The sequence below is a fragment of the Podarcis pityusensis genome (assembly GCF_964106645.2).
Source record: "Podarcis pityusensis genome assembly, chromosome: W".
Taxonomy (NCBI): domain Eukaryota; kingdom Metazoa; phylum Chordata; class Lepidosauria; order Squamata; family Lacertidae; genus Podarcis; species Podarcis pityusensis.
In genome coordinates, this window is record NC_138045.1 from 27,939,517 (window position 1) to 27,966,796 (window position 27,280).

At 46.2% G+C, this 27,280-nt stretch overlaps 1 protein-coding gene across 1 annotated transcript in view; it reads right to left on the reverse strand.

Moving 5' to 3' along the window:
- Positions 1–626: 626 nt before the first annotated feature.
- The window catches only part of LOC308467783 (uncharacterized protein), a 95,639-nt gene continuing 68,985 nt past the window's right edge, over positions 627–27,280 (reverse strand). Inside the window, exon 2 of the mRNA XM_080989488.1 lies at positions 627–2,587. Coding sequence (XP_080845614.1) covers positions 1,298–1,690 — 393 coding nt within the window. The 5' untranslated portion in view covers positions 1,691–2,587 and the 3' untranslated portion in view covers positions 627–1,297. The remainder of the gene's footprint in view (positions 2,588–27,280) is intronic.

Here is a 27,280-nt window from a genome sequence, read left to right on the forward strand (position 1 = left end):
GGGGCAGGAACACGTTATAAAAGTTCAGCAGTCCCAGGAACGCCTGTTCTTTGGGATGGGGGCCTGCTGGATAGCGCGGATCTTGGATGTGGTCGGGTGAAGGCCAGAGGCGTCGATAAGATAGCCCAGGAACTCCACCTGTGGAACAGCGATCTGGCACTTCTCCCTCTTTACCTTGAGCCCGGCCTCCTGGAACCTGGTCAGCACGGCACGGAGGCATTTGAACAGCTGCTGGTGTGAGTCTGCGGACAACAAGACGTCATCAAAATACGGTACCATGCCTGGAAGCCCTTGCAGGAGACGCTCCAGAAGGCTTTGGAAGATGCCAGGAGCCACACTCACCCCGAACTGCAAACGGCGGCAACGGAATGCCCCTCGGTGGGTGACGATCGTCTGGGCCTCAGCAGTGGCATCATCGACGGGCAGTTGTTGATAGGCTTGGGCAAGGTCCAGCTTAGCAAAGACCTTACCCTCACCCAAGGAATGCAGCAGGTGTTGAACAACAGGAACCGGGTAAGCGTGCTGCCTTGTTGATCGTGCACTTGTAGTCGGTGCAGATTCTCACTGACCCTTCTGGCTTGACAGGCGTGACGATGGGGGTTTCCCACTTGGCGTGGTCAACTGGCTTCAAAACTCCTTGGGCGATCAGCTTGTCCAGTTGTTCGTCCACCTTAGCCTTGAGAGCAAAGGGAACCCGGCGTGGCTTTAGCTTGATGGGGGCGACTTGTGGATCAAGGCTAAAGGAGATGGGCGTACCTGTATATTGCCCCAAAGTGCCGTCAAAAACCTCGGCAAAGTCTTTGACCAGACCCTCAGTCTCTGCGTTAGAGATGCAGTTGATGCCGGTGACTTCCAGGCCAAGGGCATCAAACCAGTCTAGCCCTAGGAGGCTTGGCCGATGATCTTCGACCACCACCAGTCGGAGCAGGCCCAAAAAATCCTTGAAGGTGATCCGGAACCAGCCAACGCCTACCACGAGAATGTCGTTTCCCTGGTAGTCTCTCAGGTGTACATGGTGAGAGTCGAGTTGCCTTTTGGACACTCTGGGTACCAGTCTTTTGATGGTGCTCCAAGACACGATGGACAGGGCAGACCCGGTGTCGATCTCCATGTCACATGGAGCTCCTTCAATGAGCACCGTGACGTTCAGCTTGCGTCACGTAGGCGAGTCGGTTTGGCCAATCGTGGTTCCAGACGGGCAGCGGCAGTTGGTGAGAGCGAAACAGCTTTCCTTGGCAGACTGGAGTGAAGACTTGGACTTGCGAGTCAGTGAAGGGGGGGTGTCAGATGGAGCCGATCAGCAGACCTTAGCGATGTGGCCCCTTCTGGAACACGTCCGACAGATGGCGTCTCTGAATCGACACTTGGCACGGGAATGGTTGCCTCCGCAGCCGGCACATTCCAGTTGGCCCTTGGACTTCTTTTGGAACTTCCTGCGCTCCCGCTTTGTCTGGTGCACATCATCGTCTTCACTGGAGGATGCCTCATCACTGCTGGCCTCTTCATGATGCACTGGAACTGGCTTCCTAGCAAGACGCGGGCTGCTGGCCTTGCGGATCTCCTGGGCGGAGCGTTCAGCAGCTTCCGAGGCCATGGCCTCCTCAATGGCTTTCTGCAGCGTGAGGTCTGGCTTGGCGAGGAGACGCCATTGCAGATGGATGTCCCGGACCCCGCAGACGATTCGATCCATCAGGGCATCGTCTAAGTCTCAGAACTCGCAGTGCATTGCAGCCTGTCGCAGGGCGGTGGTGTAGTTGTGGATTGACTCCCCCTCTGCCTGGTTCGGGTGGTAAAACGCATAGCGGGCAGCAATCTTGGACGGCTTTGGCGCGTAGTGGTTGCGGAGCTTCTCTTGGATCGTGTCCCATGTTGTTGCCTGGACTGCTTCAGGCGCAACCAATGCTCGGGCCGTCTCAGACACCTCAGGCCCACAGAGGCTGAGGAATAGGCCCCGCTTCCGTTCCTTTGATACTGCTGTCAGCTCGTTGGCTTGGAGGTAGCAGTCGAACCGAGCGAGGTAGGAGTCCCATGATTCAGAGGCTGGCGCAAACGGCGGTAGAGGCACAAGTGAAGCCATGATTCCGATGCCGGCGTGAAGGGCGATGGATGGAACACAGTGCTCTAGCCAGAACAGTCAGCTCTGAATTGGTTCTGTTCAGTGATTTCGCTCAGTGATTTCGCTCAGTGATTCAGCTCAGTGATTCAGCTCAGTGATTCCGCTCAGTTCAGAGGATGGCTGCATCTGGCTGTGCTCTGATGTCCATCGATCCCACCTTCGTCGCCAGTGTTAAGTTGTGGGCGAACATATCAGATGACACAGCGATTCTTCCAAAGCAGCTCTTTATTTGTAAGCTGGAACAGAACTGAACTGAGGAGCTCAGTCAGCCTGCTTATATAGAGCTCCAGAACAATGTAAGTATTGCCATTTTCTAAAACTATCCAATCACCGAAAGTCACTTTCGATCCTTCATTTGCATACAAACTATCCAATCACTGAACGTCACTTTCGATCCTTCATTTGCATAACTATCTACAGTATCCCCCTGCTGGCCCAGGGTGAGAACTTCAGTACATAACACTAAGAAAGCTCTATGTATTGGAGTGGTCTCTTTTATTGGAATAATTTCCCAAGGTTAATTCTAAAGGGGTGCATAAGACCAGTGGGCCAGAGTTTTTGTTCCAAAAATATTTTAATTTTTCCCCGTGGCCATCACTAAATATTCATACAGTTAACTCCATAGTTTAATCTCTCATGGAGTGAAGTGGTACTTCTGAAGGAATGGGTTTCACAAACCCCAAAACTGACTGTGCAGGCAGTTTTTAAACTGCACCAAAATCCCCATTTCTCCTTAGCTAAAATGCATAAACTTTAGCCGTTGAGCAAATGCAAAACAAGAACACAGCTCTCTCCCTTATCAGTTTGACGGCAAGACTGGCCTTGACTTTACCAGTAGAACAGACACAGACATATCTTGTGTCCTGACCACAAATGACGCAGAGACCCAAGTCTGGGACTAACGCCAGAGCATGTTCTCGGAAGTAGTGACCTCTTGCTCCAAGATAGGAGTAGGAAGAGGAAGATCCTTTTATGGTCAGAAGTACAGGAAGGAAGATCCTTTTATGGTTGAGAGTACCAGAGCAGGAACATATGTGTTGTCAACCTGTGTACGTACGCCGACGTGGTTGGGCTCCTAGGGGAGGAGTGAGAGGGTGCCTGGAGGATATATAAACTGCATGAAACCTGTCATTTCTTTGGACTTGCTGTGGACTTGATCACGCAAGTGCCTTCTGCTATCCAGAGAGCAGAATAAACTCTTTCTTTGAATCAACCTCAGGTGTCGTTTGACTTCCTTCCTCCTGTCCCGGAGCAACGCTGACCCAATCGGTGAATTCCAATAAGGCTACATTTCTTGGGGGCTCGTCTGGGACTCCGCGTTCTCCGAGGACAGGACAAAGGACCGAGGCGTCACTGCGAAGCAAACAGCTCGGTCAGTGTCGGTGGCTCCAAGCGCGCACCCTACCATTTCTAGGGGGAGCCCCCCACCCCGTACCTGAGTGGAGATGCAGCAGAGACGGAAGAAAGACAGCAGCTGCATGGGGAAAAGGGTGCCCAAGGGAAGGGAAAGGTAGGCTCCACAGCTTGTTTGTGGGAGTCAGGGGTTTGATCAGCCCTGCCCAGTAGGAGCAGTAGCGTGCCGCTGGGTTCAACCAGTAGAGAGCAGTAGTGTGCCACTGGTTTGCCGGTAGAAGAGCAGTAAAAGTGCCACCGGTCTTGGGAAGTTTATGGGTAAAGGGGATTGGGGAGGTGCATGGGGTTTGTGTGTGTATGGGGGTTTGTGTGTTTGTATGTGTATGTGTATGGGGACACTCCAGTGAATGTTTTGAGTGGACTTCCGATTAGCTCCAGCAGCAATGGCCGATCTCCTCTGATCTCGGAGGGGATAGCTCAGCGAAAATCGGGTCCTGTGCGCTGCGGCGAAGTGGGGACCCTCAGAAATCGCAGGCGCGGAAGCCTGCGAACGTGGAGGCTCGGCGGGCACCTTGGAGCGCCCCCCCAACCCGAGAGGAAGCCTTTTTCTGAGGCTTCGGAATGGAGCGGGGGAGAAGCGCGGTGCTGCGAGCGGATCGCTGCTTTCACTGAGCGAAGCCGTGTTGCCGTTGCTGGAGAGCGCTGACTTATTCCTGGAACATTTGGACTGAAATTTCAACCGTGAGTAGAGGAATTGGATTAAAAGAGCACTAATTGGATTGATTGGACTAATTGGATAAAAGCGGAAAAGTTTTAGCAGTAAAAAAAGTCAGAATTGGCTACCGCGGTGGGAAGTGCAAACAGGAAGTCCGCTTCCCCGCATTGTATCCAGAATAAAGCATAGAGACTTTGAGCTAAACGTGGGAAATTGAATTGAAATAAGTGTTTTCTTCTGACCTGAGAACTTTGGCGGAATCTACCTTTCGGAGGGATAAAGGGAAAGGCTTTGTTTGACTCTACCGGACTGTTTAAAGATTTAAAGAGCAATCTTTAAGTGAGACGTCTCAGCTGTCAAAAGCTGTCAGTGCTGCTTGTTGGCTGTAAAGAAGATATATTGTGGCCAATTTCGTTGGGAAAATAATTGGAAAGTTACATTGTGGTCCTCCATCGTTGTCTCTCTACTTAGTTTCTCTTTCCTGTCATTTTAGAAGGACAGTAACTGGTTTGGTGGTAACAGTGTCCACCTAGTGGGACTCCCTGAAATTACAGTAAAGGAATTTTCCACTTGTAAACAGGAACAGCATACGTGGGAAAAGAACTTGACCTTCACTTTGTTATGGCAGATGGCCAGAAATCTCAAGACCCGTCAGTCTTGAGATCTGGGAAACCTTGGGTACACCGAAGGCAATCATCTGCTGGTTTGCCTGCATCAGCAACACAATCTAAGTCTGGTGGAATGTCTGAGGAAATTTTAGCCAACGCCTTGGCTAAGATTAATGAATCTATACAGCAACTTAGTACTAGGGTGGGGGAGACGAATAGGAAAGTGGAGGAAACGAATCAGAAAGTGGACATTGCTAATAGAAAAATTGATTTAAACACAGAAACACTAGACAACTTGGAGAAAAAGGTAAACAGCAATACGGAATCTATTCAGAGATTACTGCAAGACTCGACTTCTGGGTTAGCGCGATCGGCAAATGGCGGATTCCCTCCGAGCTCCAGAGGGAATCGGCTTTGTAGAAGACGGGTCCTGCCGCGGCGGCGACGCGGGGGCCCTCAGAAACCACAGGCGCGGAAGCCTGTGGACCTGGTAACTCGGCGGGCACCATTTGCGCCCTCCCCGACCAGCGAAGAAGCCTTTTTAAAGGCTTCAGAGCCGGTGACGGAGAGTGGCGTGGTGCTGTGAGTGGATCGCTTCTTCTACGGAGTGAAGCCGCGAGCCATGGCCGGAGAGCGCTGGCTTCTTCTTTGAACATTTGGGCTCTAAAAGTAACAACCCGTGAGTAATACGGAAATTGGACTTAAAAATATCTTTTAATTGAATTCGGTATGACCGGGGGAGGTGCTAAAAGGAAGTCCGCCTCCCCCCCCCCCTTGCAGGCATTTTTAAAGCAAGAATCGGATAACTAAGGTTGTGAGACTGTTTTTCTCTCGTTGAGATAAAAAATTTTAATTCCACGATTTGGCTATATAAGTTTTGTGCTGGAGGACCAGAATCGACTGTGTGAGCTGAAGTTTAACCCCCCCGGATCCGGGAGCGACCCGAGAGAGAGCTTGTGGAGGATTTAAATAGAGTTTGACAGCTGTCAAATGAGCTGTCAAAGTCAGGAAATTTGGCTTTGTGCTATTTCTACCGGTTATCTTTGTTACATTGGACTTTAAGCTTTTGGAAATAAGAAATAAGAACAAAATAACCTGATTGTTGGATACTGTAACCAGAATCCCTCTAGAGGGGATTCTGAGATACTACAATGGCTGCAGATGGAAAAGTACAGGCAGAGTTGGATAGAGTGTTTCATTTCCTGGGAATATTGCAAGAGTTGAGTGATGTTATGGCTACAAATCTTACAACCTTGAACTCTAAAGTAAACAACTCTGTTGAAATCGTTGAGGATTTGATTCAAGAAGAATCTGCAGCTGGAGAAGAAGAAATTTGTGTTGTTTTAGAGGAGTCGAATGGAGGAGCTGAAATGCGGCAGGTGGAAAAGGACAACCAGAGGCCTGTCAGGATGGAAGTTAAGGAAAACAAGGTTCGGATGATGAAAACTTGGTATGAAATGGAAAATGAAGATTGGGGACTCTCTCCTATGGGGAGTCCGAAAGACCTTTGGATTACAAATTCGATAAAGGTGAAAATTGAAGTATTTGGGACATTTGGGACATTGGTATCTGAAAAGACCAAGAAACAGGATCTGGACTTTTTCTTTGAATATGGAGGCCTGGTTCGAAAAAATACAGATCCTAGTGGGTCAAAGCTGCTCCGAGACTTGATGTTCAACATGAAGGATTGTCAACAAAACCGGCGGAAAGGGACTGAAAGAGACTTAAGGGCCTCGGACGTGATAGACCCAGGCTGAGAATTGATAGACTGAAAGACAATTTTTGGGGAGCAAAACCGGGGAAGGGGGGGGAGATTTTGGAATCCAAAGGGGTATAATTATATGTTTTTATTGGATAAGTTGTTGGGTAACAATTATAAAAATTGGGAAACTCGTGAAAGGGAACTTGGGTCGACCTTAGAAAAAGGGGTAAATGTTATGTATTAAAATGAGGTTTAGAAGTTTAAATTCGATAAATTAAGATAATTTAAGTAAAATGTTAATAAGGGAAAATTTGAGGACAAGAACTTGCTGAGTTAATTATTGGAATAGGGATGCAAGAAGGGGAGGTGGGGGAAGTCCGGGAAAGTGGTTAAGAAATTAAGATTTTAAAATTATATGTGTTATGTGTGTGTTGTGTGTTGTGTCTGTATGTTTTTGTGTTTGTCTAAAAAACCTTTTGAAAACCCTAATAAAAATTTTATTAAAAAAAAAAAAGAGAGATTACTGCAAGACTCAAAGTCTATACAGGAAAAGACTGCTGCTGTGGAATTTAAATTGGGGCAATTGGAAACTGAAAAGGTACCAGACCTACAGAAAGAGATTGCAGAACATAAGTTAACGTTGTCTATGATTGATCTCAGAGACAAACAAACCAATCTAAGAATTAGAGCTGTTCCTGAGTTGGAGAAAGGCACCTTGATAGACTTTTTGACACAAGAATTTTTGAAATTTTGGAAATCGGACCTGAAACAAGAGGACTTTAAGATTGTGAGGGCCTTCAGATTGGGGAAAGGAGGAAGAAAGATTAAAATAAGGGACTGTTTGATTACCCTCCGATCCAAAGAAGAAAGGGACAAAATTTTGGGCCTGCATTACGAAAAACCCTTGACAATTATACAATCAAAAGTGGAAATTTTTAAAGACATACCAAAACATCTTCTTGATTTAAGACAAGATTTTGGAGACTTGGTGGCCTTGTTGAGAAAAAATAAAATCATTTTCAGGTGGGAATTCCCTCAAGGTCTATCCTTTAGTTTTAAAGGAAGAAAGACCAAGATAAGATCAGTGGAGGAAAAGAACAAGTTTTTGAGCGCATACGAAGAAGATCTACAGAAAGGATTGGGAAAAGACACTGCGATACCGGATAAGAATTTGCAAAAAAAAGCGAAACCAACGCCACCGACAGACATAGACAAACTTCTTGGGGCTGTTGGAGGAGAAGGAGAGTAACTACAAAATGACACTTCAAGTTTTAAGCTGGAATATTAATGGTCTGAATTCTTCGGCAAAAAGGGGGAGAGTATTTCATACATTGAAAAAAGAACATTTGGACTTGATTTGTTTACAAGAGACGCATGTGACAAGGCTACATCGGAAAATTTTGATAAATAAAAGATTGGGAGAAGAATTTATTTCATCGGACAATGTGAAAAAAAGAGGAGTAGTACTCTACGCGAAGGAAAGCCTGTCACCAAAATTTATATTTAAAGATGACCAAGGAAGATATATAGCAATTGAAATTCAGTTTCAAGGACAGAAGTTTTTGATAATAGGTGTATATGCACCAAATGAGGGAAAATCAGAATTCTTTAAAAAATTGCACGAAACTCTCCTGGATTATTTGGATTACAACATTATTTTGATGGGAGATATGAATGGAGTAGTGTCTACAAATATGGATAAAGCCCAAAGACAAACGGTGACGAAAGATGGAAGACTACCAAAGACATTTTTTGAAATGACTGACAATATGGATCTTGTGGATATTTGGCGAATAAAGAACCCCTTGGAAAGAGAAGGAACCTTCTTCTCTGAAGCAAATATGACATGGACAAGAATAGACCAAATCTGGATAACTAGAGGACTGGCCCCTAAGATAAAAAAAGCGGTGATTTGCCTGAAAATTTGCTCTGATCACAATCCAGTAAAGATTGAAATGATATCAACGCCAATTGGAGCTTTCAGATGGAGGATGAATGACTCCTTATTTAGGAATGAGGAAATTATTAAAAAGGCCCAGAAAAATTTGAGAGACTATTTTGAGATAAACTTGAATACTACAACAGAAAAAAGAGTGATTTGGGATGCCAGCAAAGCGGTGATGAGAGGATTTTTGATACAACAAAATGCAATTAGGAAAAGATATCAAAACGAGAAGAGAGAAAAATTTTTGGAGAAAATTAAGGATGGAGAAAAAAGACTGAGGGCGAAACCGAACTCACAGGAGATTTTAAAAGAGATAAAGCTATACCAAGTACAATATATGAAACTGATGAATCAGGAGATAGAATGGAAGGTCAAACAGATGAAACAAAAGACCTTCGAATCGGCAAATAAATGTGGGAAATTACTGGCCTGGCAAATGAAAAAAAGACAAAAGCTGAATACGATTACGAACTTGGTAGTAGAAGGGAAGAATATACAGAATCCTGGGGAGATTCGGAAGTGCTTTCAGAATTATTTTAAACAGTTATATACGCAGGAAACCCAGAAAGAATTAGACATTGATCGGTTTTTGAAAAATAATGGATTACAAAAAGTATCTCAAGAGAGCAAATCAATATTAAACTCTACAATATCTGATCAAGAGGTGGAAGGAGCCATTCAGAATATGAAATTGGGCAAATCTCCAGGACCGGATAGTCTAACTGCAAAATACTACAAATCTTTGAAAGAATGGTTATTGCAACCGTTGAAAGAACTTTGCAATGAAATACTACGGGGAGGGAAAGCACCCGAGTCGTGGAAAGAAGCATACATTACACTTATACCAAAAACTGAAGTGGAGAAGACACAGCTGAAGAACTACCGTCCCATATCCCTACTTAATGTGGATTACAAAATTTTTGCGGAAATTATGGCTAAAAGATTAAAAAAATGTATTGGTAAAAGAGATTCATAAAGACCAGGCGGGCTTTCTCCCTGGGAGACATCTGTCAGACAATACGAGGAATATTATCAATATTTTAGAAAAACTGCAAGTTAATATCAATACCAAAGCTGTTTTAATATTTGTAGATGCAGAGAAAGCGTTTGACAATATTTCTTGGAGTTTTATGAAGAAAAATTTGCAGGGGATGGGGGTAGGCCAAAGTTTTGAAAATGGTATAGGTGCAATTTATTCGGAACAAAAAGCTAAGCTCATTGTGAACAATGTAGTTACAGAAGAATTTAAGATAGAGAAAGGAACAAGACAGGGTTGCCCAATCTCCCCATTGCTTTTTATATCGGTCTTGGAGGTTTTGCTCAATATGATTAGAAAAGACCAATTGGTTAAAGGTATACAACTCGGAGCTAAACAGTACAAATTGAAAGCTTTTGCTGACGATTTAGTTTTGACATTACAGGAGCCAGAAGCTAGCACAAAAAGAGTATTACAATTAATCCAAGAATTTGGCCAAGTAGCAGGTTTTAAATTGAACAAGATGAAAACTAAGGTATTAGAGAAAAACCTTACAGAGATTGAGGAAGAGAGGTTTCAGAAAGAGACAGGATTAACAATAGTTAACAAAGTGAAATATTTAGGGGTGCATATGACTGCTAAAAATGTGAATTTGTTTAAAGACAATTATGAAAAATGTTGGTCAGAAGTGAAGAAGGATTTAGAAACATGGTCAAAATTGAAGCTATCATTGTTGGGCCGAATTGCTGCGATAAAGATGAATGTATTGCCTAGAATGTTGTTTTTGTTTCAAACATTGCAAATTGTGGATAAAATGGACTGTTTCAAGAGGTGGCAAAGAGATATGTCTAAATTTATCTGGCAGGGCAAAAAGCCTAGAATAAAATTTAAGATATTAACAGATGCGAAGGAAAGAGGGGGATTTGCCCTGCCAGATCTTAAACTTTACTATGAATCAGCCGCATTTTGCTGGCTGAAAGATTGGCTACTTCTTGAAAACGTGGACATTTTGGATTTAGAAGGTTTTGATAATGTGTTTGGATGGCATGCATATTTATGGTATGACAAGGTTAAAGCGCATAAGGCCTTTAAGAACCATATTGTCAGGAAAGCATTGTTTAATGTTTGGGTGAGATATAAGGATTTGTTGGAAAGTAAAACACCAAGGTGGCTGTCACCAATGGAGGCAAAGGCATTGAAAAAAACTAATATGGAGACAAATTGGCCAAAATACTGTGACATTTTAGAACAAGTTGGAGATAAACTAAAATTGCAGAGTTTTGACAAATTAAAAACTAAAGTTCGAGATTGGCTTCATTATTATCAAATAAGGGAGGTTTTTAACCTAGATAAAAAGATTGGTTTCCAGGAGGAAAAATCCAAATTGGAAACGGAATTGTTAGAGCCTAAAACAAAAAATTTGTCAAGAATGTATAATCTGCTGCTGAAATGGAATACACAGGATGAAATGGTTAAGTCTGCTATGATTAAATGGGCACAAGATGTTGGGCATAATATTATGTTTGCTGACTGGGAATGGTTATGGACTACAGGTATGAAATTTACGGCTTGTAATGCTTTAAGAGAAAATATAATGAAAATGATTTATAGGTGGTACTTAACCCCAGTCAAGCTAGCAAAAATCTATCATTTGCCCAATAATAAATGTTGGAAATGTAAAGAAAATGAAGGTACCTTTTTCCACCTTTGGTGGACGTGCCCAAAGATCAAGGCCTTCTGGGAAATGATATATAATGAACTAAAAAAGGTATTGAAATACACTTTTGTGAAGAAACCAGAGGCCTTCCTCTTGGGCAAGGTCGGCCAATTGGTGCGAAGGGAAGACAGAAACTTTTTTATGTATGCGACAGCAGCAGCAAGAATACTCATTGGGAAATATTGGAAGACACAAGAATTGCCTACCCGAGAAGAATGGCAGATGAAAGTGATGGACTATATGGAACTGGCTGAGATGACCGGCAGAATTCGAGATCAGGAAGAAGGGTTGATGGAAGAAGACTGGAAAAAATTTAAAATATATCTTCAGAAATACTGTAATATAAAAGAATGTTAGAAAAAGGTTGGAAAAGAATATTAGGCCGTATTGGCAGACATGGTATAATGGAATAAGTAAAAATGAAGTGTAAAATGAGGATAGAGGAGAATTAAATATTTTCGAATGTTAAAATAAGTAAAAGAAAAGAAGGTTAGAAGGATTTGCTGGAGATACGATCTAAACTAGAATACAAAGCAGGGAGGTGAGAGGAAGTCATGGAAATAAGTAAAAGGGAAAAAGGTTGTAAAGGTCTAATTTGATTTTTGTTATTCTTTATTGTGATGCATGTTTATTCTTTGTTTTTTCTTTTTTCTTTTTTATTGTCTGTTTTTTGTAACGTGTATGGTTTGTTTTTTCTTCATTTTTTGTAACTTTAAAATTGGAATAAATATTCTTTTAAAAAAAAAGTGAATGTTTTGAGTGGATGAGACGTTGGGGCTCAGAGCCACTGGCGAAGCGAAGTGTGGTCCTTGAGGTGCGTTTCCTAGCGACGCGAGTCCGTCTAGGCCACTGACAGGACGCGGAGAAAAGGTGACTGAGTGAATAATTACATTAGGTGGTCGGAGTGTCCCAAAATCATGGGGGGAGCAAGCAGTAAATTGACCCCCCTTGCAGTGTTTTATTTTGGGGACAATTGGAAATGTCAAGCTACAGTTGAAAAAAACCCTTTAAGCTCCTTTCTGTATTCTGGCAGTGACCAGCATAGGTGCGTCCAGTTGGCTTGTATTGTATTGCCAACATGTGGGGTCCGGGGGAAGAAAGATATGTGCTCTGCAGAGGTGCAAGGAATAGAACCCTGCATGAAGGGGTTCCCAATTCTGCCACATTCACTGTGCTGCATGTTAGGGGATTGGGAAACAGACCTTAAAACACCTAGAATCTTGCAGAGTACAAGTATAAAAAAGGATTATTTGGTCTTTAACATTAAAAGTGACATGAGTTGCTCATGAGGTTAAATTTTATATTTTCATGTTAAAGGTGGGAAGGTTTCAATTACTAATACAATCATGTAATCATGTACTGGTTTCAGAATTTGAATGTCATCAATTCACTGTGCTTTGAGCTACCTGGTATCTTAATATTTTGTTAATAAGTTTGTTTCTTATTGACTCTGTTGCATAAGGTACCCTGGGTGATTTAGAAACCACTTGTTAAATGTTGATAAAAAGTAAAAATGTACAAATGTATGGGGGGAAAAGGTAGTGTTGTCAAAAGGGATGGGGTTTTAAATCCATGTTCAGACAGATGAGAAGAGAAGTGAGAGGGTTACGGGGGACAAAGCAGTAAATCATCCCCCTTGCAGTGTCTGTGTTTAACACAGAAACAAAGACGCTATGCAGCCCTTGGTGGAGTCTGGAAACCAGGTTAAAATGGGGCCAAAGAACACTCAGGAAAATTACAAAATTACTAAATATTGCATGGCATGCCAGCCCCCAGAGCATGACAGTACCTGTGTCATTTAAACATATGACCTCTTTTTGTTATCATAGAGGCGGTTCTGTAAATTTGACATACTTTTACAAGTAGCAGCAAAGGGAATTTGCAATATTTGCAGACCTGTGTTTTAAAACTTAAAGGGGCGTGCAAGTTAGATTTTATTATAAATCTCAGCTCAGTTTAAAATAAGGATGAGCACACTATTTGATACCAAAATTGATTTTTGCACTACCTTTCTTCTGATATATTTTTGAAATGCGTATAAATTTTATTTGTAAAAGGGATGAACAATTGTGTCCCAAATGTTATGCAGAAGGTGAAGTAGTGGTCTGGGCTGGAGAAGGTAGAGGGAAGTAGAAAAGAAGGTGAGAGGTAGAGGGTAGAGAAGTGAGCTGGATGAAGGGTGATGGAGACAATTTTGGGTTGGAATTCCCCAGAGACCTACTCCTCAACGAAAAAGGAAAGAAACTAAGACAGAGACCAACAAAAGACAAGGAAAAGGGCAAGCACAAACAAGATGAAGAAGAATTGCAGAAGGGACATGGAAGAGACTTAAGGGCCTCGGACATAAGGCTTCCAGGTTGATGGACTAGATGGAATGGACAGTAAGGACTGACACGACCCGAGACCAGGAAGAAGAGACGCTGGATGATGATTGAAAGAGAATTTATAATGGGAATTTTTTATTTTAGAATTAGCTTAATGAATATTAGGGAAAATGTGGGAATGAAACTATACGACTCTAGCAGAAATGTTATCAGGAGCTATGTATATTTGAAAACTAAGATTTAAGTCTTAAGGTACTTAGGGGTAAGATAAGGTTAAATAAATTAAGATAATTTGAATAACAGAATATGGGGAAAGATGGAAAGGATTTGTTGAGCTAATTATTAGGTTAAATTGTTAAGATAAATTATATAATAAAAATTGAGAAAGATGGAAAGAATTTGCTGAAATAATTATTAAACTAGAATACAAAAAGGGAGGTGTGAGGAGGTCAATGAAACAAGCAAATGGAAATTATGGATATGCAATTTGGGATTTGTGTTTTTTCTACTTCTTTTTTTTCTTGTTTATTTTCTTTTACTGTATTGTCGTATACTTTGTGTTTTTCTCTTTTTTCTTTTTTTCTCTTTTTTTTGTATTGTAGTGCTGTTGTTTTTTAGTTTTTCTTTTTCTTGTAATCCTGAAATTATCAATAATTTTTTTTTTTTTTTTTTTAAAAAGAGAGAGAAGTGAGAATGTTGGAACAGGAGAAAAGTTGGGTAATGGGTTGCAAAGACGATTGAGTGTTTTATGCTGATAGTATCACTGAAATTAATATATTCATATGCTATTATTGAGAGTAATTAATACAGCTAATTATATGAGTAATAATATGCTATTATTGAGAGAGTAAATTCTTTTTATTCAGAGAGAATTTACTAAATACAGTAAAAGCTGAATTGCATAAAGGCTGTGTGTGACCAGCGACACACTTAGTCAAGTCTTGCATGTGCTGTTAAAATGCACTCAGATTCTTGGTTGAGGTTTTCATGAGTAAAAACCAGCTTTTAAAGAATTCTGAATTCTGAGTTAAGAATATAATATATTATGGAGCAGCCCTCTTTTTGGCTGGCTGGACAGCTAACCATCCATAAATTAACAGCAAGAGTAGGGACCTGGAATATTGTTTGTGTTCTTTTTAGTATGTCCCTCCCATGAAAGATACTCCCTTGGATATCTATTAATTGAAAATTGAGATGGCCCTTTTTGATTTCTAAGTGTACATGCCAGGAGAGGTCTTAGGCAAAATAACTTTTATTTCCCTGTTCACATTAGGCTGTGGAAAGTGTCCAATGCTTTGAAATTTTCCTGTTCTGAGACACACATATACTCAGGGTAGTTGCCAGAATCAAAAGGTGTCAAATGCATTAGTGACAGTGGAATCAAGATGTTGATAGACAAAATACCCCAATGCTTATTGATACAGTTACCCAGTAGGTGATTCCTCCTAGGTTTCCCTTGGGTGAAAGGCAACATTGAACAAAGTTACCTTATGTATGGTTCCTTTGAAGGAAAAGTGATTTTTAGTGTTTGCATGCAAATTGATATATTAAAGTAAATGGAGAAAGTATGTACAATGAACTAATCACTGGTATGCTACTGAACCATGGTGAATAATTGGAAGAGGAAGAATTTTGTGTTCTGATTGTAACTGCACTTTTCCAGAACCATTTCTATCTGAAGTATGTAAGGTGTAAATTAACTTTTATATGAATGTATCAAAAGACTTTCAAGTTTATATTTGCGACCACCCAGGGGGAGAAGATATGAATTATCTGGGCATTAATTTTGAAATTTCTGAGTAATATCTGCCAGTTTCTGACGCCTGGTGGGGATTATATGCAACTCCAAGACATATGTTCTCTTGGAAAATTGTGCCTTTTATTGTTTAATAATATACAATCTTGCAGGAAGTGCAGAGAAAGTGGAACTGGGTTTTCAAACCAAAATGCTAAGTAAAACAGAATGTTGTGAACACTGGCCCAACTGAATGCAAAAGTGCATTATAATTTGTATGTCTGAATTACATAAATGTGCAGAATTTTATTATTACCAAACATGGTTACACTGACGCAAATTCAGACACACTCTTGATAAGAATTTTGTGTGTATGAATCCATGTAGGAAGAGTGTTGGGGTGAATAGCAAGTGTGTGTATTGAGAAACTGGGACCTTAATTCATAAAGCAAATAACACCAAGCAAGAGGCCCCACTGCCTGTATTCGTTCGTTTGTGGTTTGTGCCTTTCTTTGTGGTTTCAAATATGGAAGTTATGAGGCACTTCTTATCAGGGCTGCTTGTATGCTGTCGTAGCCTTCTACGTGGTGTTCTCTAAAATGTTCCTAGTTCTCTAGGTCAGATATTTAGTTTCACATTATGAAAAGGAACAAGCAGGAACCTTTCCCCTAAACAGTGTCTTGGTACCTGCTCTCTCAACCCCCCCCCCGACAACCCCCCCATCTGAGATATATATAGGATTGAATTGAATAGAAATGGGGGGGGGGGAATGGTGTTAAAAGTTGAGTTGCACCCTTTCAAACTGTTATCAGATTTTTTTATAAGAATATTGAGCCATACAGCAGGTGGAACTTAACCTATTGCTGTACCCTAATTTAACTGAACCACTGTCCCAAGTCAATTAAGTACATGAATATGTATATCAAGGATTAAATTATTTGCAGATAAATAATAAATAATAATAGGGGGAAACTAGGAAGGACTGTCCTATAGTTTATTTAAAAGGTCAATCGACTTCCAAATGCAGCCCAACAGAACCCCCTTTCACAGTGAATATTCTGCAGAAAGAATTTAAAACAGAAGCATATCTTAAGAGGCAAAGGTAGGATAATCACAGTAATATGCTACCCCCCCCCCCCCGAGAGGATCTCATTCTTTTGTGATTTAATTTCTGCTTGCAATTTGTGTGTATATGCTACAATCACATTTAACCCTGGAGAAGAGAGCCAGCATCTGGTACATGTTTTTTTGTGTGTGTTTTTAAGCATTCTGTTTGTGTAAATGATTTCAGATGCCAGATCATCACCTGTGTTACCTTGTTAACGTACTTCATCTTTGTGTCAGTGTCACACACACACACAAAAAGAGAGAGAGAGAGGATGAGAGGGGGAAATGATGTTGGGATTGAATAATTTAGAAAGGACTTAAGAAAAGGAGGTGAAGTAGACAAAAGGACAGTACAAAAGGGTGTTTCAGTATATAAGATCATATAGCGATAAAGTGGACCTTTGGTCCTGAGGGCAGCAGAGTACAGGGATGGGAATTGGCTGAAGAAACAGAAGGCATTAATGGGGTAATGGGGCCCTTTGGATGTCCAGCAGTCCTTTGTTGGGCTCAAATTGTCGTTTTTTGTGTGTGTATTTAATATATGCTATATGGTGATTTGTGGACTTAGTATGTATCTAAAGCCATTTGCACATGGCAAAATATGTTTTTTTTATCAAGGTAATTTTATCAAGGTAATTGTTAGACCCTGATGATGACCAACCTATAGCCTATTTGTCTGAAAATTTTACCACTACGGAACAAGGTTTGCCTCCCTGCATGCGAACAGTAGTGGCGACTGCCACTCTGACTAAAAGAGAACTGACAGGTTCACCTTTGGACAAGAAACCACGTGCGTCACTCCTCATGCTGTACCAGCATTGTTGGACATGAAAGGAACTTATTTTTCTATCCCAAGCAGAGATGATGAAGTGCCTAGCAGCTGACTTATACGGCCCATGCACCCGTGGTCGCAGCTGCGAATTACTGAGACTCTTAACCTGGTTACACTACCACCTATGGGAGAGAGAGGGTGGGCCTCCAACACCTGACTGCATATATTCCAGCAGGCCTGATTTGAAGAATGAAGCCAACCCCAGGCAGTATCAGACTGGACTGCTACGACTGATCTACGCCGCCTCACGCTTCTCACCGCATCGGCTCGGCGCCCACCAGATGACCGCCCTGCTGGTGCCACCCCTGGAAGCTGGCATCTCTACGCACGGCAAAAGAAGAATCCAGCATGGACTAAAAGAGGACATTTTCTTTTCTTTCCCTTTGAATATGTAGCTTTGTGGGAGGTACCCTCGGTATTAGAAGAAGAAGGTACTAGGAAATAGATATATCCCTGTGCCCAAATGATGCAGGTAGGGCTGTGGGGGGACATGGTTTTAGCCGGGATGGTAGTCTTCTGATTTCTGGCCATCGCCACGCCCACACCACTTAAGGTAACCCAGCGGCTAATGAGAGAATGGGGTGCCCGCAACACGCAGAAATGGAAGCCTATTCTGCAAAACTGAACCAATTGCACGGTCTGCACCCGGAACCTCTCACACTCTGTGACCTACAGATGCTTTGGGAGGAGTACTCCTCCTCCCTGTGCCTTGGAATGAGTCCTCAGTTACGGCCCCAATTTTGGGTTCTGCCGGATTTTGGGCTGCGTTAAATTTGACAGAAGGAGCCTGTGGCTTTAACATCTCTGACCATGGTGTAGCTTTTCGGCACCTGGCAACAGAAAGAGAGAAGGTAGCCCATGTTCCTCTCCCAACCTGGAACGGATGGGACATGTCTTGGTTGACTGAGTGGCTTCTGAACCTTGGGTGGCTTAGAGGACTTGTAATGATGTTAATGGACTAATCTTGCTTCTTTTCTGCTCCTGTATACCCTGCTTAATGCAATGCTTGCAAAATATGATGCGTAAAATGATGTCACGAATGATTCGGCCCCAGATTATAGCACTGACATGAGAATACCAGCCAGTACCTTGGGACGAGCCATAAGGCTGTCCAAAAGAAGAGGAGGGAATGAAGGAATGGGTTTCACAAACCCCAAAACTGACTGTTGGGTTGAAATAAACGACAGACGAATGGCAAGGTGTCATACGGGAGGCATCTCTCGAGCATGTCTCGGAGAGTCCCTTTTATTGAATATTACAGCATTACCACATATGTGCTTGTTGCTGATTGGTTAACACAAATACAATGCAAAGGTTGAAAATAGGTATTAATCATCAATAGATTAAAGGTTGGGAAAGGGAACACAGAATTGGACAGGCGTGAAACCTCCTTATTAAACTATTAACTAGTGATTGAGTATCAAGACTTAAAATATTACTAATGATTGATATTGCATGACATGAAAGAACATAACTGTCAGAGCTGCTTCCAGATCCTAGCTCACAGAGGATCACGCTAGCCAGCGATCATTAAATAAAAGTCTTTATTGAGTTACAGTTTCCATTCTCAAGCTGCTGCGTGCAACTCTACGTCTCATGGTTAGATCGGCGAAGCTCCATCTGAGTCTCCGCCCCTTGTACACCAACTTAATATCCTAGCCTTGCTCCACCTTTTCCGCCTGACTGTTCTTCTCTGGGTCCCTCTGCCCCCCGGGGTCTCTTCCTTCCGGGATTCCTCTGACGCTGACGCTGACCCCCCTGACTCTTCTCCCTCCTTTCGGCGGGCTTTAGGACCTGGCTCCCTTTCTGGGCTGCCTACTGCGCCACCTTCCTGTGCATTTGAACTTGGCACGCGCGCCCAACCTTCCACCTTCCGTCTGACCGTTTCTTCGCTCCCCGATGGAGGTGTGGCCACTCCTGACTCGTGCCCTCCCCCCTGTTGTGAGCTGCCAGCGCTTGATCCCTGGCGCCCTTCCTCTTCCCTGCTCTCTGGCGGTGACGCTGGTCCTGATTTCCAACTGCTCCCCTCTGAGTCCCCTCTGGCTCTATCTTCCTGGGGTGTCCCCCTAGGCTCCCCCCTTGCCCTGGCCACTGGTGCTCCTTTCTGTGAATCTTCTGATTCACTGGAAAGACTCGGAGATCTCGGGTCGTCGTCATCACTCATCTTTTCTTCTGCCTCCTCTCCCTCGCTCTCTGTTTCCTCCCTTGCCCTTGCCTCTGCTCCTGAACCCCTGACATCCATCCCCCCCTCGAAGCCCCCTCTTCCCCCCTCCCCTCCTTCCGGTGCGGGATCTGGGTGCTGCCGTGTCAGGGGGACGAATGTCGGATACAGTTCGCTTCCCGTGGCGGGCCGCCATCCGAAGTCTTCCGGTTCTTCCTCCCTGCTCTCGTTGACGACGGTCACCTCCGCTTCCATCTCTGTGCCGCCGTGCTCGAAACCCGGGTCGTCCCCGAAAACGTCCATGTCCGTCTCTCCCTCGTTGCCTTCTGGAGACGTTGCTCGTCCTGGACCCTCCAGCCACCTTCTGCGGAACTGCTCCTCTGGTCGATCATCCCACCAATACGAGGGTTCTGAAGCAGATCCCGAGGGTGACCCCTCCGGGGAACGGGCGTCTCGTGTCGGTTCCTCGTCCGAGTCGAACCCCCGGAACGTGCTGGCTGAAAGCGTGGGCGTGAAAAGCCAGTCGTCGAAAAAGTCTGCTGGCATTGGCCTATGTGGGAAGAGGGCATGAAACTCTTCTTTGAGCAGAGGTTCGTCTAAAGCGTAGCCCGGCACCCAGCTGTTGGCACTGGCCGGGGTGCCCTCCTTGGCGAGAAGGTATTCTACCCCCTCTTCCCCCCATCTGGAGTCCAAAATCTCCGTGACTTCGTTGATGCGCTCCTCCTGTGCCACTCCCCCTTGCCCGGTTCTCTCTCGGAGCGGACCCGGTGCCGTTCCTGGTTCCTGAAACCTGTGAGGTGCCTTGTAGGGAGTGAGCACCGATCTGTGGAACACCGGATGCATTCTGGAACCCTCCGGAAGAGCCAGCCTGAAAGCCACCGGGTTGACCTGTTCGTTGACTTGGTAGGGCCCCAGTTGTTTATGCCCTAGTTTCTTCTTCGCCAACGACCTGGCCGGCACTGCGTGGGCTGCTAACCAGACCCAGTCTCCCACATGGATCTCTTCGCCAACCCTTCTGTGTTTGTCCGCTTGTACCTTGTATGCGTGTTTAGCCAGCTCCAGGTGCCACCGCAGCTGATCGTGGACCTCCTGCAACTCCGACGCGAACGCATCTGCTGTCTGCGGCTCCCCCTCCCCCATTCTTTCCAGTCCCGGGAAGGTTCTAGGGTGCCTCCCGTTGTTGGCGAAGAACGGCGTGACCCCCGTGGACACATGCTTCGTGTTGTTGTAGGCGAACTCGGCGAGAGGCAGGTAATCCACCCACGTCGCAGGCTGTTGATTCGCATAACATCTCAGGTACTGCTGCATGATGGCATTGACCCGCTCCGCTTGCCCGTTGGTCTGCGGGTGTCTAGCCGACGCCAGGTTGATCTTGACGTTCAGGAAGCCCATCAGCCTCTGCCAGAAGTTTGAGATGAACTGTCGCCCTCGGTCGGACAGAATAGACCGCGGCAGACCGTGAACCTTGAACACATGGTCTATGAACAGTTTGGCGGTTTGTTCCGCCGTGGCCACCTTCGCACACGGAATGAAATGTGCCATCTTGGAGAACAAATCCACCACCACCAGCACAGCCGTCTTGCCCCTCGAGCTGGGCAGATCCGTGACAAAGTCCAGGGCCACTCTCTCCCATGGCTCGAACGGAGTTTGCAGCGGTTCCAGCAGTCCGGCCGGCGGTCTGTGCACTGGTTTGGACCTCTGGCAGGTGTCACACCTCGCCACGTAGTCCGCGACTTCCCCTCTCATTCCGGGCCACCAGAAGTCTCTGGCTACTAATTCCACCGTCTTCTCCTTGCCAAAGTGCCCGGCAGTGGGCGCGTCGTGCAGCTGCTGCAGTACCTTGGCGCGAAGTTCGTCTCCCGGCACGTAGATGGCCCCTTTACGGATGAGCAAACCATCTCGCAGCTGGAACTCGTCGGTCGCTGCCGTGCCCCTGTGCACCTCTGCCATCTTTGCTTGCGCGAAGGAGTCATCCTGCAACGCTCGTCGCACCGCATCCAGGTCAACTGTTGCCGCCGCGCACGCCCACACTGTCGGTGCGAAGATGTGCATGGCGGCCGCTGGCGTTGCCTCCTCCAGATACTGTGGCTTACGGGAGAGAGCATCCGCCATGATGTTGGTGTCCCCCGGGACATACTCTATTCGGAAGTCGAAATTCGCAAAGAACTCAGCCCAACGTATCTGCCTCTGGTTCAGGAACTGTGCCGTGCGCCAGTGCTCTAGATTCTTGTGGTCCGTGCAGACCTGCACCGTGTGCTTGGCGCCGATCAGGAAGTGCCTCCACGCTTTGAACGCTGCATGAATGGCCAGCAACTCCCTGTCCCAGATGGTGTAGTTCTGTTCGGACTTGCTGAGCTTCCTTGAGTAAAACGCTCCCGGCCTCCAAACCCCCTGCGGGTCTTTCTGCAGCAGGACTGCTCCCACGGCTCTGTCCGAAGCGTCTGTCTCCACCCTCATCGGCCTGCTGGGGTTGACATGAAGCAGCTGCTCTTCCGACGCGAAGAGACGCTTGAGTGCCTGAAAGGACTGCTCCGCCTGCTCTGTCCAGATGAACTTCTTTTTCTTGGAGCTGAGCGTGTCCGTGATGGCCGCTGTCTGCATCGCAAAGCCTTTGATAAACTTGCGATAGAAGTTCGCGAAGCCGACAAACCGTTGGACCTCCTTCCGGTTGCGTGGGCTTTTCCAATCCAACACTGCTCGGACCTTGGCGCTGTCCATGGCGAGCCCTTTATCAGACAACTTGTAGCCCAGGAAATCCACCTCCGTCACGTCGAATTGGCACTTCTCCAGCTTGGCGTAAAGCCTATGTTGCTGTAGCCTGCTCAGCACTTCCTTGACATGTCTGTCATGCTCCTGCTGCGATTCCGAAAAGATCAGGATGTCATCCAAGAAACAGACGCACGTCTTGTAGAGGAGCCCCGCCAACACGTGATGCATGAAAGCTTGAAAAACGTGGGAGCCATTTTGCAATCCAAAAGGCATAACTCTATATTCGTAGGTGCCCAGGGGCGTGAACATGGCTGTCTTCCACTCATCTCCCTCCCGCATGCGAATGAGGTTGTATGCCCCTCGCAGGTCCAACTTGGTGAACACTCTGCCCTTCCGTACCTTTGCGAGGAGGTCGTCGATTCGGGGCATGGGGAAGTCCGATGGCTTGGTTACACTGTTCAAGATGCGAAAGTCCACTACAAGTCTTTTTTGGGGCGTGTCCCGCTTCTTAACAAAGAATACCGGACTGCCCCCCGCTGCCTTGGACTCTCGGATGAAACCGCGCTCCAAATTATGATCTATGAACTCTTTGAGTTCCTGCAGTTCGTCCTCAGACATGGAATACAGCTTCCCTTTGGGTAGCGCCGCCCCCGGCAGCAGGTCAATTTTGCAGTCATATGGTCTGTGGGGGGGTAGCCTGTCTGCCTCTTTCTCGCAGAAAACCTCCAAAAATTCTGCGTACTTGTGGGGAACCGCTTGCAGCGTGCCTAGCTGCAGCTGTGACTCCTCTTCCCCTCCTTCCTGCCTGGGCACGATGCAGTGTTCAGCGCAAAAGGAAGAGCCGAAGGTCAGCTGCCTCTGGTACCAAGCCAGCGTCGGGCTGTGCTTGTCCAGCCAACTCATGCCCAATACAATGGGCGTGTCCGATAGTTGAGTGACATTGAAGCTGATGATTTCCCTGTGATTCCCAAGTCGCATCACCATTGGTGGCGTCTGCTTCACCACTTGCCCCCCTAGCAGCTCCCTGCCATCCACCGTGACAACCTGCAGGGGCAGCGTGGCAGGCAGCAACTGTATAGCGTGCCGGTCGACAAAGTCCTGCCCTATAAAGTCCGCATTGCTTCCGGAGTCAATGGTGATTGGCACGTCCATGGTGATTCCATTGGGCAGCTGGAGCGACGCGGTGAGCTTCACTACCGGTTTGGGCGGGAGGGGGTCCATGGGCTGTAAAATCTCTGGGGACTGCTTCACTGACACGTCTGGTTGGGCCCCAGTGCCTCTTCCTCCAACCAGACTCCTTCGTTTCCCTGCTGTGGTTGTCCTTGCTGCGTTGCTGCAGTTACCATTGCTGAGGCTGCAGTGTGCTTGTGGAGCCTCCGGGGACACTCTTTCGCCATATGCTGTGGATCATCGCAGATGTAACACTTCCTGTTCCCTCTAGGAGGCTTCGCTTTCACTGCTGCCGGTGCTAGGGCTCTGGCTGCTGACTGAGCCCTTGCACCTCCAACCTCCATAGGTTCCGCTCCTCCTCCTGGCGGAGGCGTGGATTGCGCACGCGCTGCTTCTCTGGGAAGGAAGGAGGAGCCCCTGGCTGGTTCGCGCCCTCCACGCCCTTCGTCCCTGCTCCACGGACGTCCTTCCAGCCGCACCCCCACCGCCAGCGCCCTCTGAACGATCTCCTGCGTGGTCCGGGGTCTCTCCCCCCTCGCAATTTCATCTTTAACCGAGCCGTGCAATCCCTCCCAAAACAGGTCTCTTACAGGAGCCGAATCTCTGTCCCATTCCAGGGCACTGACCAAAGCGAAAAAGCGGGCATGGTACTGCCTTACGCTGGCCCTCCCTTGCTTCAGTCCATGTATCTCCTGCCGAGCAAGATCCACGTCAATGCTTGATAAAAAGCACCCATCCATCGCTTTAATAAAGGCATCCGCATTTTGGAGCGCCGGATCCTTATCTCTCCACAAATTGCGCAGCCATGCTTTAGCATCTCCATGCAAATGGGACATGATGAATCCCACCTTCTCTTGCTCATCTCTAAAGTCTTTGTTCAGCAGTTGCAGTGCACACATTACATCTGCTCTAAAGTTGGGGTACTGTTGCAAATTCCCATCGAAGTGAGAGACCAAACCGCCTGTTCGTCTCCCCAACCCAATCCCCTCCGGTTTGGGTGTCAGTTGCCCTTGCTTCGTAAGCACTTCCAACCTGACCTGGAGATCCCTGTAGGCGGCAGCTGCGTCCTCCTCTCTCTTCCTGGATGCAAGAGCCTCGGCATTCAGTCGTGTCACTGCTTCTCTGAGTTCCACTATCTGCTGTTCGGCCGTCATGTTGTCTGCCGTTCGTGAGCTCGCTAGTAGGCACCCGCTTTCTCTCCTCTCCGCGAGGACGTAGATGCCCACAATCTAGAGATGGAGCTTACTGTCAGAGCTGCTTCCAGATCCTAGCTCACAGAGGATCACGCTAGCCAGCGATCATTAAATAAAAGTCTTTATTGAGTTACAGTTTCCATTCTCAAGCTGCTGCGTGCAACTCTACGTCTCATGGTTAGATCGGCGAAGCTCCATCTGAGTCTCCGCCCCTTGTACACCAACTTAATATCCTAGCCTTGCTCCACCTTTTCCGCCTGACTGTTCTTCTCTGGGTCCCTCTGCCCCCCGGGGTCTCTTCCTTCCGGGATTCCTCTGACGCTGACGCTGACCCCCCTGACTCTTCTCCCTCCTTTCGGCGGGCTTTAGGACCTGGCTCCCTTTCTGGGCTGCCTACTGCGCCACCTTCCTGTGCATTTGAACTTGGCACGCGCGCCCAACCTTCCACCTTCCGTCTGACCGTTTCTTCGCTCCCCGATGGAGGTGTGGCCACTCCTGACTCGTGCCCTCCCCCCTGTTGTGAGCTGCCAGCGCTTGATCCCTGGCGCCCTTCCTCTTCCCTGCTCTCTGGCGGTGACGCTGGTCCTGATTTCCAACTGCTCCCCTCTGAGTCCCCTCTGGCTCTATCTTCCTGGGGTGTCCCCCTAGGCTCCCCCCTTGCCCTGGCCACTGGTGCTCCTTTCTGTGAATCTTCTGATTCACTGGAAAGACTCGGAGATCTCGGGTCGTCATCATCACTCATCTTTTCTTCTGCCTCCTCTCCCTCGCTCTCTGTTTCCTCCCTTGCCCTTGCCTCTGCTCCTGAACCCCTGACAATAACTATCGCATTCCGTAGATGTGGTCAACAATGCGTTAAGAACAGGTCAGGGTACTGAACTCAATGTGAACTGATCAGAACATTCCCAGACCCATGCGCAGAGGCAAAAACTTCCCAGCATCTCCCCCTTCCTTTTTTTGTTTTTTGTGAAATGTTGCTGTGTGATTTCAGGCCTGATGGGACAAAAATACTTCGGGATCCGTGGTATGCCAGCGCATGCCCAAAATAAGTTCGCCCACCGATGTTGCTATGTGATTTCAGGGTGAATAGGACAAAAATCCTTCGGGATACGTGGTGTGCCAACGCATGCCTGAAGTAAGTCTGCCCACATCTCCCCTATCATTTACAGTTGATGCTGCCATTTTGCATAGTAGGCGGCAATGATTTTATTAGGTGCCAAAGGAGGAGAAAGAAACTGAGACCAAAGTCGCATGAGACCAGGAATGCATTGGATGAAGCAGCATAGCAAAATTAATATACATATTATGACAATAGCATATTGGAAAAGATTACGAAGCCAATTCAGGTTAGGCAACCAGCCAGTGAGCCACTGGGTGAACGAAACCCAGAGGCCAGAGAATCCAACGTCCTGTTTAATGTGGTGTGTAAGATTTTGCAAATGAGAGATTTGCTTTTGAATGGCTTTAGAATTATCAGTAATATTGAAGCAACACATGTCATCCACTTGTTCACAGCCATAATGATGAAGCATTAGTAAATAATCAATAGCAACGCGATTCTGCAGAAGTCCATGCTGGAGTTCACTCTGTTCTTTATTCAAAAGATGAAGAGCTTGAGAAGTAAAATTCAAGGCTTTAGCTGCGGAGCAAGCTAAAGAATTAATGTTCCTACTATTGTGGCTGATTGGCTGCTCTCCCTGTGCAAAGGTCAGAGGGGGCAGGGTTTCTGTTGAGGCAGATGATTAGCTGTGGGAGGAGCTTATCAGAGCTTGCAGGGCAGCAGTTGAAGAAGGAGCAAAAAGGGTTTTCGTGTGTGTGTGTGTGTGTGTGTGTTTCTTTGTGGCTGATTGGCTGCTCTCCCTGTGCAAAGGTCAGAGGGGGCAGGGTTTCTGTTGAGGCAGGTGATTAGCTGTGGGAGGAGCTTATCAGAGCTTGCAGGGCAGCAGCTGAAGAAGGAGCAAAAAGGGTTTTCTAGCGGCGCGCGCAGTTTGATCCATCTTTTAGATTTAGGGGAGCTAGTCTCAAACGTTTGTTGGGGGAGACCTAGGTTTTTTGTGGGGGGAGTTATTTTTCCTGTCTTCACGCTTTTTATGATGGAGGACCGCTGTAGCCACCCCCAACGACACGTTCTCAAGATGGAGGGGGAGGGAACAGCTGCAGTCGCCTGCGGTTCCTGCGCAATGTTTGCCATCTTGCCAAAGGTTGCAGGCAGCTTTACCTGCAGGAATTGCATGTTGATTGCCCTCTTAAAAGACAAAGTCCAGCAACTGGAGGAGCGTGTAGCTACGCTCCAAAGAATTAGAGAGCTGGAGCTCTTTTTGGAAGCAACAGAGCACACCGTCTCCACCAAGGAGGAGACAGGGGACACCCCTGAGAAGGACGCTAGTTCACCAACACAGGAGCCAGATATATGGAGAAACGTGACTCAAAGAAGTAGGAGGCCCAGGGTTCGCTCTGATTGTTTAGAAATACACAATCGCTTTGAGGTCCTCTCCCCTAGCATGGAAGACGAAGAGCAGACTCCATTTGAGGATCTCTCCCTCATTACAGTCGATCAGGTATATGAAGACGAGCAGCAAAGTCAGTCCTCAGGGAATGTGCAGGCGACCTTGGAGCGGACAGCTCACGGAAGAACCCCGACCAAACCTAAGAGGAGGCGTGTAGTGGTGATAGGGGATTCCCTACTGAGGGGAACAGAAGCAGTGATCTGTGGGCCTGACAAGATGTCTCGGGAAGTGTGCTGTCTCCCCGGGGCTAAGATCCAAGATGTAACTGAACGACTGCAAGGAATCATAAAACCCACTGACAAATACCCCTTCCTCTTGGTTCATGTGGGAACCAATGACACTGCAAGCAATAGCCTCCAGAAGATCAAAAGAGACTACGAGGCTCTGGGCAGGAAATTGAAGCAATTAAATGC